We start from the raw sequence: 20,558 nt of genomic DNA, 5'->3' as shown, positions 1-20,558 counted from the left end.
TCATCCTTGGCAGACAAAACAGGCGACGGTGCTGAGCAAGGAGTAAAGTAAATACCCACTTCTGTGCTCCAGCTTCCCCCTCACACTCACTGAGCCCCACAGAGTCCCACTCCTGCCTCCCACCCTCCACGCTGGGTTACGCTTCAGTTAGTCTAGCTAGGAAGAAGAGCAAGACCAAATCTTTTAGACACAGTAATAAACAGGACAAAGTCATGGATACGAGACGACATTTAAGGTCCCTTCTGATCCAAATCATTCTATAAAATCCCCGAAAGCACCCAAGATGCTTGATCTTTCACTTCAGCAGTAAAAACAGCAACAAAAAAAAACCATCCTGATCTTTCACAGCCCTTCTAACAGCAACTTTTCCCTTCATTAGACCTACAGCTGTCCCACAAACAAGAAAATGTACCAACTGCCAATCTCGGAAGTACTTTTTAGTTGAAAGAGCTTTGCATTTAATCGCATAAGGCAACACAGAGGGCTTCCACGCCTGCGCAGCATCGCACTCCCTCACCCCCGAGAACTCCCCTCCACCTCACCCATCAGCTTGATCAACTCACTGCAGTAACGAGGAAAGCGATGGGCTAGATGGCAAGACTTAGAGGAGCAATAAAACAACAGAAAGCACATCTCCGGTATGGAAGCAGCCACTGCTGCATATTTCACACGGAGAACTGCAAAAGGGAGTTATAAAAAGCACCGTTGGGTCCTGTGAGTAGTTCAGAACACGCACGGCAGGAGTGATTCAATGAAAACTGCACACAAACAGAGGAATGCTAAGATCAATTATTTTGCATTTTGCTTCTGCAAATGGTGAAAGGCTGCTTTTTAAAGACACATTTCTGCTTATGTATCTTACAAAACTTCCAAAGGAAATCCTCAGCGACGACAAAATCACAGACTGTGGTGAAATCTAGACTAGTGGCTTAAGGAATTAAAGGATTGCACTTAGAGTGTGCAGATTTCTGGGAAGCAAAGGGATCAACCTGCTGGAAATGCACAGCACTTCTTACAAGTAGCAGCCCAGCAGGATTTGGCCAAGAAACGGTGAGCTCGCCAGCCTCTCACAACTGTGTCCTGCTGCACAAGGGCACCGCATGGGGACCACTGGCAGAAGAAAAACACGTTCACAGAAGAGCATCCCCCCAGGAGCAAGCTGGGGCACCCTCTGTGTCAGGGTCAGCTGCCTCCTCTTGGAGGCTTCCAGGTGTTGACCCTCGCGTGGCACCCTCAGTCTCCCTCTGACAATCTCTGTGGGCCCTTCCCAAACATCTTCTGGTAGAGTCACATTTGGCCCAAGAACTGCTGGAAGAAGTTTCCCTCACAACAGTCCCAACTCCAAGGTGCAGGAATTCGGTGAAGTACCTTCAGGTGAACTTTAATCTCGGCACAGCAAGTTACAAAACCAAGCTGCTCTCTATATAAAGTTCAATTAGGAAAGTCAGGTTTGACCGGCTTTGGGAAAATCGCCCTTTGATAACTCCCTGCTACATTATCCTCTCACTTCTTTTGGCAGAGAAAAGAGGTGACTGCAGTTTTCTTTGGCTCCTGCTCTCTCCTGTCAATCCCTTGTGAACTCAGAAAGTTCAGGTTCAACCTTCAAAAAGAGGAACAGGCTGTGAAATGTCCATCAGCTCTGTTTACCAACAGAACTGGTGAGCCCAGGTGAAGGGAGATGGAACACTGAGCCTTTAGGTAATGGTTAGAGAACTCAGGATCCAATCATGCTCACGGGGCTCTTCCTGTAGCTGTTGGAAAAAACTTAGAGGTGATTTGCAGCAATATAAGTGTGGCAGCAAGACTGAAAAATCATTAATGAACAACATAATGACTCAAGAAACATTCCCAGCCTGTTCTTGCTCACGTTGGGTTTCAACATCTGTGCTGGAGTTCTTAGTCTTCTGGCTTCACGTCCATCAGGACGGTGTTTCACATCGTCTGCCAAACCTGGCCTTGCAAAGCTGCTAAAATTGCAATTAACTCCTTGAATTAAAATATCGTACTTATTTGCCTTGGGCCAAGGGTAACACATTTGAGCAGATTTCCATTGTGGGCTGCTTGCAAACTGTTAATTGCAACTCTTGCCTTAAGGACTTACCAATCCTAGCTCGTTTCATACAGAGCGTGGGCCACCTCCTGTGTGGGATACGATTTCCACTCCTTAGACGGATGACAGGAGGTTTTATCAAACAAGATGAAGGCTGTTGCAAAGCCCTTGAGCTACCAACAAACCTACACGCTCTTCGTGGCAAGTGATGCAGTTAGACTAGTGGGTATGAAAGCCAACTCACATTTTATATTTCAATAAATGCTCTTTAATAGTATTGTTTGCAGAGCAGAACTTGCTTCGCTCCAGCAGTTGCAGATTAATGTTGCCCCACATTCTGCTCCATGTGAGTCTGATATCCAGAAGTTAAAAAAACAGTAATAGAATCACAGAACAGTTTGGGTCAGAAGGGAATTTTAAAGGCCATCTAGTCCAACTGCCCCTGCAATCAGCAGGGGGATCTTCAACCAGATCAGGTTGCTCAAAGCTCCATCCAACCTGGCCTTGAACACCTCCAGAGATGGGGCATCTACAGCTTCCCTGGGCAACCTGGGCCAGGGTGTCACCACATTCAGCGTAAAAAAACTGTAAAAATAGCAAAAAATAGTAAAAAATGCCTTCACTACATCTACACTGAACGTGGGTAAAAAGCAATGTTGGTCACAACTCATCAAGGCAGCCAACGGCTGCCAAGCCTGGGGGAAGAACAGAATCAGCAGCAGGTCTCCAGATGCTACCAGGTTCCTGGAGGAAGCCAAGTTCACCAAATGTGGCTCTAAGAAGAGGAATAAACCATTCTCCCTGCTTGTCTCACAGAGCTTTTGTTCAGCACCCTCAGCAGCTGATGGGAAACCCTAGCACGCAGCCCAGGCACAGCTTCACTGACTCCAGCCACCATTCATGGCTCAGGGGCAAGGTGAGCACTCGTTTCACCTCGGGCTGGGGTTATTAAACTGATGTATTGATTGCAGAGATTGATGAGCTTGTGTTACATTCGAATGGATCTGACATGACAGTCTGAAATTCAATATTGTCTCAGTCTAATTGGACAGGATCCAGTTCAATTCTGTCAAACGTCTTGATTAATGCTAAAGCAATAAACCCCCTCTTAGCCATCGAGCTGGCCAGGCTGAGCGGGAAGGGGAAGAATATGAGCCTTGGAAAATACAGATAAGTGAATTCATGAATACAAGCAAGATAAAAGCCATTTTTAATACAAATATTTCCATAATGCTTGCAAGGGCAACAATTCCCAATCCCTACTTTTCCATGTGAGTGGGTCAAGAGGTGAAAGCTTCTTGTGAGCACCTGGAAGAGTCAAAGCTTTCACCTTGGAACTGCGTAAAACAGCACGGTTAGGAAAAAAGTTCTGGTTCTTTGTCACGAGTTATTTTGAGACAGATTAGAAAACTTGGTCACAAAATTGCTTAACTAGAAATCCCACAAAGTAGAAGAAATGGGTCTGAACAGATGAGGACACTCCTAGCCCTGGGAAGAGAAACCAGTGTCCCACATGTGACTCCACAGGGGCATTTCATAGTTTAAATCAGATGAAAGTAAGTCATAGAACGGCTCGGTTTGGAAAGGACCTTAAAGATCATCTAGGAACTGTTGGGGAAAAGCTCCGTACTGCTTTTATCTACATTTTATCACAGAAGCAGCTATTTTTTTTTGTTGCAGCATCGTGCAAGAGATGCTGGGATAATTCCACACATACAAGAAAAAGGCAGCAACTTCAAATACTGAAAAACATCGATCCTGCTACGATGTTAACAGAATAAGACAAAACCCAGTGGTTTTACTGACCCATTGAGTTGTAGGGATGAAGGAGCTAATCCACACTGAGTTACCCTCCCAGAATACATACCAAAAAAGATAAGCAAATTATATTACATTATATATAATTACAGAAGCTCCTAATTACACATCACAATTTCGAGGCAGTCCAGCAAATGCCGTGCTTTCCAGAAGGGTAATTCCTGCAGTGAATAGTAAATCAGCTTTCGCTTGCCACTGATTTGAAACTTTAACCTATAAATTAAATTAATAAGAGACAAAGGATTCTTTTGTGCATTTGCAAGCCTGTAGGATTTTACAAATAATAGGACTGGAAAGTGATTTATATTCCAAGATTAAAGGTCAGTTTGGCGCACACGACTTCGGAGCAAAACACCGCAGCAGAGACTTAGAGTTAACTCATTCGTGCACCGTCCTAATACTGTATTCTTCTTTTTAGAGAGTTATGTGGGCTTGCTGGATCAGGCCACCAGCCCCCAGTTACTGAAGGGACATTACCTGTGTGCTGCAACTCAAATCAAGTACTTGTTCAACACAGAAAGTTTGGAAACACAGAGAACTGCATGGAAACAGCATAAATGAAGTGTAAATAGAAGACATGCAAATCACGGCTGTCCGATTCCTGGAGGTGTTTAAGGCCAGGTTGGATGGGGCTTTGAGCACCCTGGTCAAGTAGGAGGTGTCCCTGCCCATGGCAGGGGGTTGGAACTAGATGGGCTTTGAGGTTCCTTCTAACCCAAACCATTCTGTGATTCAAACTTTTACCAGCAAACGGAAGGGTTCTGCTCATTACGAAACTGCCAATGGCTGGTCCTTCTCCTGGACAGTCCAAAATTACTGTGGAAATAAAACTTGAAGCTGAACTTAAAACTTTTGGTGTGTGCAATGATTAATACAGTGTTAACCTGAGAACAGGAGTAGGTTATTGCCCTAAGAGGATCCTAGTAAGACATTAGAGGAGAAGATGGGCAAACACACCCACCACTGGAGACACAGCTTCTTCAGCAGAACTTTTTTCTGGGTCTATTATTCTGTAGAGAACAAATTCAGTATTTGACTTATTAAATTAGGACTGACTTCTCTATTATGTGAAAATTCATTAAACAATTTAGCACATTTAACAGTCAAAGAAAGAGATGGAACAGTAGCACATTTTCATAACCTGATGGAAATGTAATCTGATCTCCAAAGAAGAAAGCACCAGCTTGTAAACCAACACCCTATTTGTTTAAACTCTATCTGCAATTAAAAGCATGTAGTTATTTTGCTTTCCCTGGAAAAGCAGATGGCAAGGATGTAGGCTGAGTTTTCTATGATTTAATTGTATGTTGGAGCTCTGCACACATTTTGCTGCTGATACTACATGAAATTGCAGTGTTCAAGCTTCAGTTTCACTTGGACTTCTGGACCCTTGAGGGCGAGCATTATGGATAGGAAGAGCACTAAATTTTGGCAAGCCCACAGCCTGCATCATGCCAAAGGTCTCCAAAGCAAGGAAACTGGAATGATGGTCAATCCCCTACAAGCACGGGGGAAGGTGGGAATGGATGAAAAGACTAAATGTCCCTTGAGTGTGGCTGGCTTGTTGCTATATAGGAGACCAGAAAAGACACCATTTAATGCCCATGCATGCTATGACAGATGATAAATCAAGATAATTACTGCCATGGAGACTAGTTTGGACCATTCAGAGTGTATAGGGGTGAAGACACCTGTGTGAGGGATCTGGGCAGGTCTGAACCAGCTTCAGGCTGGGCGCTGAGGTTGCTTCATCATGGGAGAGGGTCCCAGGCGAGGCAGCCAGTCCTGCCCGGTGAATGTGGATGAGGAGCCTGGAGGACCATAACAGGGGAGTTGGTGACACCACACTAGGGAGGCCAACTGAGCATAAAGCAAGAGAGATAACAGACATCTTACTTGGAAAGACTGTAAAGTTTTTCCCTCTCGTTTCTGCCTTCCAGATAGCACTGAAATTTGTCATCTTTCTCCTCTTTGCAGATTTCTTAAAACACCATTAACCAGCTCACAAATCCACAATTTAAATAATTACTGGAGCATTGCCTCAGTTACCTTCAAAGCTGACAAACCTCCTGGGTCCTGAACATTTCACAAGCAGCAGATCGTTCCCTACAGCCCACGGGAGGCAGAGAGAAGCGATGGGCTCCATCGTTCACGTGTCTACTGGAGAAGCTGGTCAGCGGGACAAAAGCCACATAGAGGGTCAGAGTATGGAGATCTGATGAAGTGGCTAAGATGTGGTTTGTAAGGATTAATCCGATTCAGATTGAAAAAGATCAGAAGGGTGGAGGGGGGAGGAAGAGAAAAGAGGAGAATATTTGGGGCAAGTGATGAGGGTCCTGGGTGGTCTCTAAACGAGTTTGAAACAGTGAGAGTGTAACAAAGAGATGAAATCCAATAGTTGTACAGGAAGCTTTCACCGGGCTTAAAACAAATCCTTAAGAAAAACAGAAAAGAATCCAGGAAGAGGAATTGTATTACTGCTGAAAACGGTATTGGCATATTCCCAATGCATTTAGAGCGTGTGACTGACAGTTCTGCTGCTGATCCCGGCAGTGGGGAGGGATAATGTCTTCCTACGCTTCAAAAGCCTCAAAAGGCTCACAACACAAAGTTCCCTGGAGGGCATTTCCACTCAACTTTCACTAGTTTATCCGATTTTGTTTTAATATCACTAGAAATCAGGGGGAAGCTGGGGCAACGGGTGGGAAGCGGTGGGTGACTCAAGTGGCAGGTGCCTCTAACTGGCTTGGCTTCTATCGAAGTGAGAGTCACAGAGGTTGCTCGCTTCATTTTTTTGATCGTTTTAATCCAGTTCCTTTTGGTGAAGAACTGCACTGAGATACAACCCTGTAGGAAATGCAGTGCCATGCTGCCTGTGGTAGCTGGCATCTGGGAGGGATTGCTTACTCCTTATCCCATCCTTCCAATCCCTGCCATTAGTTCCTTCTTAAGGCTCTTCTGAAAGTCTCTCTCTGCACCCGCTTACGTCCAGTTCACTTCAGTCGTACGTGGTTTCCTGAGCCAAAGATGCCGGGTCTGCTTTACGATACTGCTTTGCAGCTCTACCTCTTATTTTGATGGTTCTTTGAACAGACACTCCTCCCCCTTCTACTAAATTCACTGCTGGGATCCTGGTCCTGATGAAGACGATGCTGACTTTGAGGTGGTGGGAATCCACTTACCATCTGTCTGTCAGGTTTGCTGGTCAGGGTAACACAAGCCAGACTCCTGGAGCAAACGCTGGCTGACTGTAAACCTGTGCTCGCATGAGTGCAGGGCTCTGGAACACAGCTGCCCTGCCTGCTCCGCTTGGAATAAAATAAAACCTATCATGTCCCTGCAAGTAGGAGAAATCTGCTTTTCTTCTGCTGAAGGTCCAATGTCATTAATCATCCTTGTTCTGCTGGAGCATCCTCTGACTGCAGAAGACCTGTATCCCCTTTCCTTTTTAAAAAGCAGCAGGATTGGGCATAAATGTCAGTATTTATCATCATGTCTTCTGAAATTACAGCTCCACAAGGACAGTAATACTTCTGAAAAATCTACTCTTAACAGATTTTGAGAGCTCAGCCCCCATTTTCAGAAGCATTTTCTGCAACAGAACCCACTGCCAGTGCCTAAGCTCTGGAAAACCCAGCCTCCTTCCGAGAAGTTCTCAGCTGGAAGTGACACAGCCACTGAATGTCTGTCTGTGCTGCTGCCAGTAAACCCAAGCAATGCCCATCTTCCTGAGCTGAGCACAAATATCGCCTTTAAAAGCATTTGTTCCCTCTCTTTTGAAGCGTTGTGCACATCTGACTGTTATCAGAACAACAGAGCCCAGTCCAAAGTTGGGAATAACCAACATTTCTAGCAAACCGCATTCAAAGATATCTTGCATCCAGACCAGAGCACCTGGGACTCATCTGAAAACCTCTCTCAGATAGAGATTCTGCTTCTTGCAGCAGCCTGATACAAAATCCAGACGCAGTGTAATAAGTTTTAGATGTTGTGTTGACATTTATCTGCCAATATTATTGCTTCATGCACTTACCTTATGATGGATCCTGTTACTGAACTGATCACAGGCAAGGTCAGGAATTGGCCCTTCTTCCAATCCTAGCACTGACATCATGCAAATCACAAAAAAACCAGAAGAAAGCACCTAATCCTCAGCTTCAAACCCACACAAGGCAGCCCCTCCATACGTGTGAAGGAGGACAACTGGTTTTTCAATCATGCCTCTGAAAAGGTCATTCTTCAAAGCTTACGACCAAATGGAATAAAAGAAAAAGCAGCCAAACATGAGCATGCTCTTCCTTTTGGTATCAGTCACCTTAACATAAACAGCAGCTTGTTTTTACAACAGATGCAGAAACCGCATTTATATAACAATCAAACATGGGCTGAACCACATTTTGTCCTTGCTCTCCCTACAGACGACTCATCAACAGAGGCTTTGGCTTCTACATGGAGAGTTGTCCAGTGAGGGCAGAGATGGACCACAACTCACTTCACTCCTATTTTCACAGAAACACATCTTTCAGAGTTCAAATTTTACTGCTTCATGTAATGACAGGCTGTGAGCAATCCCAGAAACTCACGGTATGTCTATCAAATCCCACAGTCACTTCTTAAACCCCCCCCCCAGATGCTGAGGGCAGGCCCTCGCCCTGGCTCACAACCACGTGTCCTGCAGCTTTGAGCTCATTCCAGGCCCTGCAAGCCTGGACTGCTGGACTTCCACAATCTTTTCCAATGTTTTTGGGAAAATGTGCAAAATTTCCCTGGGCTAAGGGTGCACCTTGTCCCTCCTCCAAACCTCAACCAATTCTGCAGCAAACATCATCTGATAACACGTGCACCGGGACTTGGAAGCAGCCTCGACTTTGGTAACTCAACTACTGCAACACAACACCTCCTGTCCCACAGAGAACCCACAAAATCCATCAGCAAAACCATGTGAGTTCACCTTCTGCACAAAGGAAGGAACAGAGACACACATTACTCTACGTTCAATGAAACAAATCCAGACCATTTCATACCAGCAAGGGGGAAAGTGCCAGCTCACTGGCTCAGCTGTGCCAGAACCACCAAGGTGGGTTCCTTGGTTTCCCTTTAGGGGCTGCTGGAAAGGGAAGATCTGAGACATCACTTTTGGAAAGCCCACCTGTAAAACCCATGCTCACACAGCCAGGCCAGACCTAGGAGTTCCACAGCGAAGCCACAGCTTGGGAACACATTTTGATGGCCTTAATAATTCATTATTGGGACAATCAGTTCTGCCTAGATTGTCCTCAGAATGGAGAAGATTCTGTAAAGGGCCAATAATGGTAAATTTGGGACGCTACATAAATACTTTATAATGTTAATAAAACTGGTCATTTCTTTTAAATATTCTTGGGTTTTGTTCAGTTCAGCACCGTTTCCCTCATACTAATTTGTAACTTTAAAACATACATTTTGAGCACAAGATCTGAGTCTCTGCTTCCCTGTTAGGAACGTTTTTGCTTCCAGCAATGCAAACTGTTGGAACAAAGCCCACCCTGAGACACCAGGGATCGTGAAAGCAGCTCATTTTCTGATTTATCAGAATGAATAGCTAGATATTATTCACTTTTTGTTTCATAATAGGTTGGGGAAAGCTAGATGAAAAGTCTAATACAGTGAAGAGAAGGGAGAAAAGAAATCAAGAGGCAGTTAAAGAGCAGTTAGAGCTTCCTCCTCACCCTTATCAGCACAGCTATCAGTCAGCAAGCCCCTAATTAGGTACAAAAGACATTTTGCTCCAGAGAGCTTCTCCAGGAACAGGAGAGCTGCTGTACCCAGGAGCTGGAGCACTGATTGACAGCCTCTAGTTAGGAAAAACTGTTACAGAATAATTAGCGACAATTTGTACAAATTTGAAGAAGTGACCTTTGCGGCTGCACAGCCTCTTGTGCAAAGAACAAAGCTTTTCTCAGCAGCACTGAGAACTAATCCTGGGTTCAATTTTGGGCCCCTCACTACACGAAAGACATTGAGGGGCTGGAATGTGTCCAGAGAAGGGGAACAGAGCTGGGGAAGGGGCTGGAGGCCAGGGGTTCTGGGAGCAGCTGAGGGACCTGGGGCTGTTTGATCTGGAGAAGAGAAGGCTGGGAAGCTGCTCTCAGGTCTTCCCAAAGCCTTCTCTTCTCTAGAGTGAACAACCGCGACTCTCTCAGCCTGTCCCCATAGCAGAGGTGCTCCAGCCCTCAGATCATCTCTGTGGCATCCTCTGGATTCATTCCAACAAATCCATGTCATTCCTGTGCCAAGGACTCCAGAGCTGGATGCAGGGCTCTAGGTGAGGTCTACAGGATGGTGCCACCTCTGCTGAGCTTCACCTAGTACAGGCCAGGCTGGGGACAGGCCACCAGGATGCCAGGGACCCCCTGGCGGTGTGGAACAGCTCTGGCACGGTTTCGGTGCAAAGCAGGGCTCTCGTCCCCACGCTCGCCTGCCTGAGCAGCTGCTTCAGCAGCTGTTCCTACCAGTTGGTGGCTGAGTTTTACAAGATAGCTGTCCTTAATTAAAAAGCAACAATACTTTGGCAGCCATTAGAAAAATGCATCACTGGATTGCATCCCCCAGGGAGTCCTGCTGCAGTAGAACAGGGAGACGCAATAGACGGGACCATGTAGGACTTTCCCATGTCTAAACCCCTAAGATTATCTGCTTGACTGCTCTGCCAAGGCCACCGCCAGCATCCAATGGGGTTCCATTTGGGCTGGTTGTGGGTCAGAAACGCTCATCTCCTGCACGGGCCACTCAACCCTGCCCTGCACCAGGACATATGGTCACAAGGTGCCCAGCAGCATGGGCACGAGGGTCAGAGAGCTGCAAGTTTAGCGGAGAGATTTTAAAATACAGCTCTTACACAAGAGGATTTTCTGCCTCTGGAGCACGTTAAGTCACTGTGCTTCTGCCAGCCAAGCAGCACACCCAGAATTAGCAACGCTTGGGCCAGACAAAGCTTGGCACGGGAGGGATGGTAGGAGGCCCATGGGGAGCAAACTGGTGCTCCCTGATCCCACTGCCTGGCTCACAGACCTGGTACCTACTCCAGGGATTAGAAAGCTGCTCCAGTCCATGCTGGGCAATGTCCCGCAAGCTGGGCAAGCTCCAGAAATCACCCTGAGTGGCACAAAACCTTCCCTAACAGACGCTTCCCCTGGTGCACGCAGGAGCCAGGCTGTGGGTGGGAGCTGTTGCACTGGGTGGTGACGCAGGAGGCCCTCAGGAGCAGGCACGGACAGGGGACGTGCTCAGCTGCATCTGCCTGCTCCAAGCAAGGAGTTGAAAGGAGTTGAGGCTGCTCTGTCTCACCCAACAGGCAGGATGCTGCCGAACACCACGGGATCCGTGCCATGCGCTCCAGTGGAAGCAGAAATCCAGCCCTAGCCTGCAAACCACCACACGCATATTTGTAAACCATTGTGTACACAGCAGATAAATGCTTAATAATCTTGATGACAAACAGACCTAAACCCCAGAAGCAGCTTCCCTCTGCATTCACAGCATCAGAAGCAGGTTCCACTGAGCAAAGAACTCCCTTGTACTGGGAATTCTTACAGGGAAAGAAGCCATTTAACCACAGCCAGCAGTGAAACGATGGCAAACCCCACAATTAAATAAAGCCCACGGCATGTAAGACCCCAGGGCTTCACCTGCCAGTTACCACTGTGTTCACACGCTCTGATGTGGACACGGCTGCACATGAAGCTTGGGGGCAAGGAGCACTGGGATTACCTGTGACCACACCAGCGTGCAAAGATGTGCACCCTCCTTGGAGCCTCTGGCCACATCAGCGAAGAAACTGATGCAGAAGGAGGTTGAACTCCCTGTTTGCGGTTGTCTTGCCAAGCTGGGATTAGAGTTTGGAAATCCTGGCACCCAGAGCCACGATTAATCCAAGTGTTTCTACTCCCAGCTCACACCCCAGCCTCCAGGTAGTTTCCACAGGCCAGGCTGGGGATGGTGGTGCAGCAAAACCATCTCCATCAGAGCCTGCCTTTCTCCTCCAACCTAACTGGAGCCCATCTACTCCTCAGGGATCAGAGAAGCGTTAGGCTGGTAGGAAAATACCTTTCCTATGTAAACCATGCGTTCTGCCGTTTCCATCTCCAAATTACACAGCGTCACAGATCGTAAGCCCTCTAAACAGAGGGTCTTCAGTGGAGGAACGGACCTCCATAAAGGCTGGGATTAAGACCCTGAACACTAGAAAGGAAAGAGGTAGGAAAAACACGCTCCGTTTAATTACCTGAGCCATAACAACATTTTACTATTTTATACACGATTCCCGACAAAAGTGGAAATTTATTTTCCACGAGCATGGCCGCTGGTTTTACTACAAATAAATAGCGCGGGGCGCGCTCACCACGCGCGAGATGGAGGCCATGTGTTTTCATTAACTCTCTTGGCAGAGAAGCCCGTGTAGATCTTGGACTGCAGCTCAGGACTGGAACAGGAGAGCTGGGGTGGCCAACATACATCACAGCAGACTACTTTTGGCCCAGGTCCACTTACGAGTTGGTCCAATACCCAGTTTTATCATCCTAATTACAAGCATATTCTCAGCTCTCTCCTCCCTCACAGAGGTATCTTCACCCTTCTCTCCTTCCCCTCTGGGCGGTTGGAATCAGCAGGTGGACTGCAGTCCTTTGTCTGTTATTAATAGTAGACAAAGTTTGGTCTCTTTCATTTTCCTTTTATTGCAGCTCCTTTTGTGCAGATTAAAATAATTAATATTGATAATGTGATCTGCCCCCCTGCCCCTGTTCCCAATTACTTGCACAGGCTGGGGATCCCGCGTTATGGATACGACAGGAATGGTCTTAATTAGCCTTCTGCGCTACAGAACTGATCCTGGTTTTGATTTTAAATATTTGGGATTACGCAGGCTGACTGTTGTGGGCTGGGGTCACCAGCGGAGCGGCCGGGGGATGCTGGGGGAGCTTGCTTTGAGCTGGCTCCTCTCTGCCTGCTGCCAGGTGCCTGGGAGCCCACGGAGCAGTGTCCTCGCACCGCCAGGCAAAAATAGAGGATAATTTACCACAGTCATCTTTGAGTTCAGGATTAAGAACAACAGCACTGAAGGTCTTTGCACCTAAAGTTCTGTTCCAAAAGAAGCAGGACACTGGTGGTCCAACAAGAGCTAACAGAGCAGCCTTCATTAAAGCTCACCCTTGCATTCACTGGGTGAAACCCTGTTAAACGTAAATAAGGATAAAGTAAAGGAGAATTAAACTGGGAAAGGCAGATATGGCTTTGCGGACCCACAAAATTCCATTTCAAACATGGGTACAGTCAACTCAGTCACAGGAGCAAAAGACAAAGGCGTCAGCACCTGGAAAACTGGACAACGTTGTTCCTGTTTCAGGAAGAGGGATCCTAATCCTGGCACAGGACACATAACGTGGTCTCTAGCATCACACACAATTCTCTTCTGTGGAAAGACAGAGGTCCTGTACGAGCACACTTGTTCCCACGGCTCAGCGTGCCTACCCCATAAAAAGTGACTTGTAGGCAACACCTTGGAACACATTCTGCAGGTCAGAGAAGTCAAGCTCTGCCAGCTTTAATTGGAAGGGAGAAATGGGTTCCAGACATGGTGGAGGTCCACTGAGAATGTCACCCCAGAGGAACATCTCCAGAGCAGCTTCCAGTACTGAAAGGGGCTCCAGGAAAGCTAGGGAGGGGCTCTGGATCTGGAGTGCAGGGATAAGATGAGGGGGAACAGCTTTCAGCTGAAAGAGGGGAGATTGAGATGAAATCTTAGGAAGAAATATTTTGCTGTGAGGGTGGGGAGGCCCTGGCCCAGGTTGCTCAGAGCAGTGGTGGCTGCCCCATCCCTGGAGGTGTCCAAGTCCAGGATGTATGGAACCCCAGATCCAGTGGGAGGTGTCCCTGCCCATGGCAGGGGGTGGGACTGGATGGGCTTTGAGGTCTCTTCCAACCCAAACCACCCCATGATTCTATGGTTCTATATTCGCCCAGCAGTGTCACTGTACACAGCAATTTCTTTCTTTCTCAACACTATTTATACAAAACACAAATGCAAAAATATAGGTAGAAAGAGAGGGGAAACTGAGCTCCCTCTCTCTGTAATCAGAGAGGAGACAACACTCTGAGCCAGAACATAAACCACAGCTCATAATCAGAACGCAATGTAATCACTGAAACAGATGTCAAAAAGATAAAACTGTGTAATTCCAAACTGCCAGCGATTAGCGTTCAGCATCTTGGAGAGCACAGAGATGCTCTATTTCTGTCTACATATGCCCACATTTCAGAAGTGTGAGCAGAACACATTCAGCACAACCCTACAGAAAAGTCCTTTCTGCTGCCCCCCTGCAGCATTTTACAGCAAGAGATCTCGGTGAGGCTCAGGTTTGAATCAGGGGAGGGAAAAGGAGAAAGAAATAAAACACGGACAGCTGCCTGGTGGAAGAGAATGGTTGGAGACCATCTTTGTACCAATTTAAAGCAGTCCAGAGGAATCACTTTCAACAAAGGAGATTGCTCACCTCGTAGTGGTAATCCATGCAGGTTAGCTCTCTCCAGCAGCGATCTCCTCGGATTTTAATCAGCCCCTGAGGAAACAAAAAAAAAAAGCCCATCACAAATATTATATTTTAATTTATCTTGTACATCAGATTTTACCTGAAGATGGCAAATGCTCTGGTTAAACTACAGGGAGAACCTGGAACTGCAGTGAAACGCAGAGGCTGGAATGACCTACCTGGAGACCCATGGCACAACTGTAGCCCTGGCCTAGTCGTCATTCCCTAGGGAACATAACACAACAAGAGCTCCAACATGACTCTTTCCACTGCCTGCTTACTGAAAGTATGGCTCAAAATCCTTGTGGACTATGCCATGCCACTTAAAGGATGCTGGAAGACGCCTCTCCCACCTCTGCTTTGCAGAGCAGCTCTGAGCAGCCTGGGGCTCCCAGCATCGCTGGGTACCAGGCAGGGAGCACTGAGAAGAAACAGGAAAAGCTGGAAAACTAGACTGGGAAATTTCTGTATACTCGACTGAAAATTTACCTGCAGACCCAAATACAACGGCATTCACAGTTTTAAAATCCTGACCCAACTCTCTCTCTCTCACAAAACCGCCTCCTCTGCCTATAGAAAATAACAGTGGCACAAAGCGGGATGGGGACTGTGCAGCCCTGAGCTGGATACAGAGATGCAATCAAAGTAATTAGAGAAACAAAAGAGGAGAAGGGGAAGGAAGCTGACAGATCCAAACACAGATGAATGCGCTAATGACAGGTCTGCTCCACCTCAGGTTAGAGGTTGGCAATGAAATAAGCAGGTATCAGAGGTTGCTGTGCATTGATATTTCAGGGCAACGCAAGGGTGACGTTTCCAAATCAGTGGGTCCATTCCAGGGCTGGCAGTAATATTGGGATTAAATTTCTTTGCCTCAGTGATGAAGAGTAGAAAGGAATCAGTCGTCCAGAGCAGGAAAGACACCTGGCCAGGGATGAGCCTGCTTGCAGGAAGCTTTGCAATCAAGCTGTGCCAGCCCCAAGGTATGCGGGTTCAGCCTGACGGCTTTGATGTATGGGGAGAGGTCCCTGATTAGGATCACAATGTCCCAAATTGAGGAAAGCTTCACTAGTCAAAAGGTTGAACCAGCTCTATCATCTGCATACAATTAGGGGGTATTTGCCTACCTCTGACATTGCCCCTAATTATAATGTTCCTTCCTTCCTTAACAGAAAAATAAAAGGAGTTTCTGTAAGGATCCATTGCTGGCTCTACCAGGAGCATCCTAAAGCTCCTTTACAGTTGCAGCAGGGCAGCTTTGCAAGAACAGACCAGTGACCTTTCAGTGCTAATGGCCAAGATCTCAGAGGGTAAGATTCCAGCACTAACGGCACATGCTGGCCTATTGGTTTCATCCAAATCGCTTAAAACTTTTCATTTACAGCATTAAATAAAGTTTAGCAGGCTTGGGGCTCAGGAAAAATGCCTGGAGAAGTGGTGGCTGCCCCATCCCTGGAGATGCTCAAGGCCAGGTTGGATGGGGCTTGGAGCCCCTGACCCAGTGGGAGGTGTCCCTGCCTGTGGCAGAGGGGTTGGAACTGTATGGACTTTGAGGTCCCTTCTGACCCAAACCATTCCACGGTTCTATGAATTCTACAGACTTAAGGATCCCCCAAAACTGTCCAGACCTGACAAGGAAATATCCAGAAATATTCAGTTCCCCAGGTTGCGGCTGGGCTGGATGACATCTTAAGAGCCCAGGGCTGCTGAGCCTGGAAAAGAAAGCAGAGCCCAGGAGCTCCTGAGAGATACAGAAGGGATCAGCTGGGAATGATTATGGACCATTTCTCCTTCCTCTGAAGGAAAGAGGCACCTTCAAACTTTGATCGTGTTGTCATCTGACACAGATCGCAATAGGAACAGCTGAGCGTGGCTCCGTTAATGGCTGAGATGGGTCTAAATGCAGGACTTCAGACCTAGGAATACCCTGGCCAGGGAGGTCTACAGCCTCAACATCATCGTGAAAGGGACACTCAGCAACACCAACACCACCAAAACCCCCCAGGCTGGTCCATAAAGGCACAGATAAAAGCACAATGGATGCAAAGTGATGCCATACAAGCCTGGCAGGATGGGAAGACAGAGCGATGGGTACTAGTGGCTGCTCTGCAGCTTTAGTTGTCTAGCAGATCCCATCACTCTTTTCACCACCACTCTGCAAGGCTGGAGCAAGGGAGGCAGGGACAAGACAGACTTGCTGTCAACAGCCACGGCTTCATCTGCTCCTCCCGAATCATCTGCAGCTTGCTCTGCCCCTCAAACCTTTTCTAAAATTACAGGATATGTTGATAGCATCTCCCAGGATGTGCGGCAGCCGGCAGCCCTGTCAGCAGCACGACGGACACCACAGAACTCTGTGCAAGAATGCCAGAATATTAAAACAGGACAGCTATCTTGATGACCTTCCCTCCTACCTTGCCCAAGCTGTTATCAAGCCCTATTATTCAGCAGGGATAATTAAAACAAGTATATGAGAGAAAAGCACTAAATTGAAACTCAAAATCTTGCCTGCAATGAGTCACTAAGAGAGTTAATCACATTTCGTTTACTATAAAGCTTTCAAAGAGGAAAGTCTCTGAAAGCTCTCAATACCATATCTGGTTTGCAGCACAGAAAACTCTCACTTTCCTCATCAGTGGTGTTTCAAGTTGTCTTCTCTGCTGCTGTCTAGAAGTCCAGTTCACTCCCACACCAGCATGTGGGCTTTCCAGTTTTCAAATGAAGCCGGAACAAGAAACAAGAGCAAGTAGTTCCCCAAAACCTTCATAGCTTCATCTCTGCTGAGGAGAATGAGCCGTTGTGGCTCGCTGTGAATTCAGCTGTGCAGAGCTGTGGATCCCTGGGCAGGGACACCCCCAGGATGGACTCTGACATGCCGTACTGCTCCATGCCCAGGTGGACTCTGGTTTTACACACCCTAATTATTTGGCTTTTGCTGATATTTTTGGAAGCCAGCTCCTGTTCTCTTGAAGATGCAAACTTAGTCTGAGAAATGGCATCTGGGTCCCTGCCCATGGCAGGGGGGTGGAACTGGATGGGCTTTAAGGTCCCTTCCAACTCAAACCATCCTACGATCTTGAATTCTGCATTTATTTGATATATGGATGGAGACCAACAGGCAGGAGGACAGGGATTTCTGAACACGTTTTTGACTTATGCCCTTTTTATGATCCACTCTAACCATTAGATCAAACCGAAAAGTGTGCGGATGTGTTGGGGAAGGACAAGGAAATGAGTTTTCAAGTCCATTTTCTTTTCCCATTGATAAAGGCAAACACATGCTCACACGCCTACAACTCCAGAAAAAAACCAAGCATCCCCGAAACGCTGTCTCTATTTGCACATGGGGTGGGCAAAGGGACTTTCAAAGCCCTGCATATCAGCAGGGAAAGGTATTCCGCAACACAAATTAACTATCAGCTAACGGGAAGGAAGCAGGTGGCTCGGTGAACTGGCAATTGCCCTTTCACCCCCGTGGCCTTGCTTTGAATCCAGCTCTAACCAGAATTATTAAATTCATACTGAAGGGATGAGGGCTACAAAGACATTGGGGTTTGATCCTTACAGCCAAGAATGCAGCAGCCAGACCGTACACCCGAGCCCCCATTGGTAATAAGGGAGCCTGGCCTGGGGAAGGGGAAAGTGGAGATCTTTGTCGTATAAATTTACAGCTGACTGTGGCTCCAGGCCATTCCACACCCCCAGCAACCTCCTCGCGCTGCTGTCCGCATGAGAACTATAAAACGGTCACCCTGGATTGAATTAGCATCCAGAATGAAATATGGGCTCGAGACCTTCTCCCTCGCTAAGTCTGCTCCCTTCAGGGCACGGCCAAGGAGCGCCGGGGAGGATGGAGATGCAGCACCTGCCTCTACCCCAACAGCCATACCTTCAGGTTCTCTGGCTCTCACTCTAAAAGTGCATTAAATTCACCAGCTTTCTTCACAGGGGAAGGAGAATCACATTTAGGAGGGGGTTTTTTTCCTATTTTTAATGCTGTTCAATGAAATACCTGGGTTTAATCAGCAGAACCACTCTGCCACCCTCGCTCAGCAACTGTGCTTTCCATCCACCAGCCCTGCTCTGTGTCCATGCCTTCCTGGTCACCTATAAACACCAACCTCTACCAATGTGGAACCTGGACGTGCTGCAGGTGTCACCGATGGCTTTTGTCACTGTCTTTTTATTTTGTCGGCTACAGATAAGATATCATAGAATGTTTTGGAAACTGTGCAGGTCAATCCCAAGAGACGTGGAGAGGATTCCTTCCACCATGTCCACATCACAGCTACCATAGACAACGAGCATCACAGAAACTCATCCCCTATCTCCCTGCTCTCCACTCGACTGCTCATTGTGCAACCCACGGCAGGGACACCTCCCACTGGATCAGGGGCTCCAAGCCCCATCCAACCTGGCCTTGAACCCCTCCAGGGATGGGGCAGCCACCATTGCTCTGGGCAGCCTGGGCCAGGGCCTCCTCATCCTCATTGTGAAGAATTTCTTCCTAATGTCTCATCTAAGTCTTCCCCCTTCCAGTTTAAAGCCATTCCCCCTCATCCTATTACTCTATACCCTTGTAAAAAGTCCCTCCCCAGCTTTCCTGGAGCACCTTTGAGCACTGGAAGCTGCTCTAAGGTCTCCCTGGAGCCTTCTCTTCTCCAGGCTGAACATCCTCAGCTCTCTCCACCTGTTCTTAGCAGAGGTGCTCCTGCCCTCAGATCATCTCCGTGGCCTCCTCTGGACTTGTTCCAACAGCTCCAATCTCCTGCAGATTGCTCTGCCCAACTGTACTCCTTTCAGGCTGCTGTACTTTGGTGATTCAAACTGAAAAAAAGGCCTAAATAATTAAAATGTCATTCAAGCGCTAAGCCGATATGAGTCACTGTTACAGAAACTATCTTAAAAATTCTTTCAGGAGTGGGGGATAATTATATTCCTCCCTATCTATTGATTTTTCTCTACAATGCAGATGTCAGATTTTCCACGGTTTTTTTTTTCTTTTCCTCTTTTTTTTTTCCCTTTTTTTTTTCCCCTGGAGTGAGTGTCAAGGAGGAACAAAGCCCTCTTTGAGACTTTTTCAGCCCAAAATTAATTCTGAAAAAAAAAAATGGTACAGACAGGCCAATACCACGGGAAGCTGAGAAAAAGCCTGGTGACTCAAACTATGTCTGCAAAACCCCTATTGATCCCAGAGAGCAGGGTTGGGCACAGGGCACCAGCGTTATAAATTTAAAGTCAATTTAAAGACCTTCGCTCTGTGCCTTCGCAATACAAAAAATGGGTGAAAACAAAAAAAAAATCCCAAGAAAAGGCAATCCTAAATTCTAGATTTTACTTTTTCTTACAATATGAATACGCAATCTTCCCAGAGACAATCCCAAACAGTGCCTTTGTGGACTCTGCCACCCACCAGCCTCTGCCACTGGCAGAAAAAGTGGTTTCAGCATCTTTTGAAAGCCAAATACATAAATATAATTTATAGGCAAACAAGCTGTAATTTAGACCCCAAGCTGACAGAAGAGGAAGGAGCTTTAAAAGGTTAAAAATTAAAATATAGCATTGTTTCAGGACTGTCGGACAGGGCTGCAGGGGCTCAGCCAGCTGCACTGGTCCCCAGCCACGTCGGAGCCTACCAGCCCATGGGATGGGACATGGTGCCTTCAGACCACACCAGAAACACTAAAGCACTTGGAGCTCTCCTGCTGTCAGGTGCCAGGTCACCCAGCCTGCTCCCTGCCTGCCTGCTTCAAGTTCCTTCTGCATTAGAAAAGATAAATCCTGAAAAAAAAGAGGATTTTATTCAGTTTCAATAACAAATACTGTGCCCAAACGTTGTATTCTCCCAGTGAAGGATGCGTGATGGGTGCAATGCTACAGCAGGGGCACAATCCCTCTGCTGGATGTGTAAAAACCTCTCTGGACTCCACGACATCAGCTTAGGACCTTTTTTTTTTACATAGAATCAAAGAACGGTTTGGGTTGGAAGAGACCTCAAAGCCCATCCCGTTCCACCCTCTACCATGCGCAGGGACACCTCCCGCTGGATCTCCCCTCTTTCAGCTGAAAACCATTCCCCTTCATCCTATCCCTGCCCTCTCTAATCAAGAGCCCCTCCCCAGCTT

At 47.1% G+C, this 20,558-nt stretch overlaps 1 protein-coding gene across 2 annotated transcripts in view; it reads right to left on the bottom strand.

Moving 5' to 3' along the window:
* Positions 1 to 20,558, bottom strand: part of LMF1 (lipase maturation factor 1) — a 191,911-nt gene that overhangs the window by 106,488 nt on the left and 64,865 nt on the right. For both annotated transcript variants that reach the window (XM_069869999.1, XM_069870000.1), the window contains one exon: positions 14,398 to 14,463. In XM_069869999.1, coding sequence (XP_069726100.1) covers positions 14,398 to 14,463 — 66 coding nt within the window. The remainder of the gene's footprint in view (positions 1 to 14,397; positions 14,464 to 20,558) is intronic.

This window comes from Phaenicophaeus curvirostris, chromosome 16 (assembly GCF_032191515.1).
Source record: "Phaenicophaeus curvirostris isolate KB17595 chromosome 16, BPBGC_Pcur_1.0, whole genome shotgun sequence".
Classification (NCBI taxonomy): Eukaryota; Metazoa; Chordata; class Aves; order Cuculiformes; family Cuculidae; genus Phaenicophaeus; species Phaenicophaeus curvirostris.
This window is presented reverse-complemented; position numbering and strand designations above follow the sequence as displayed.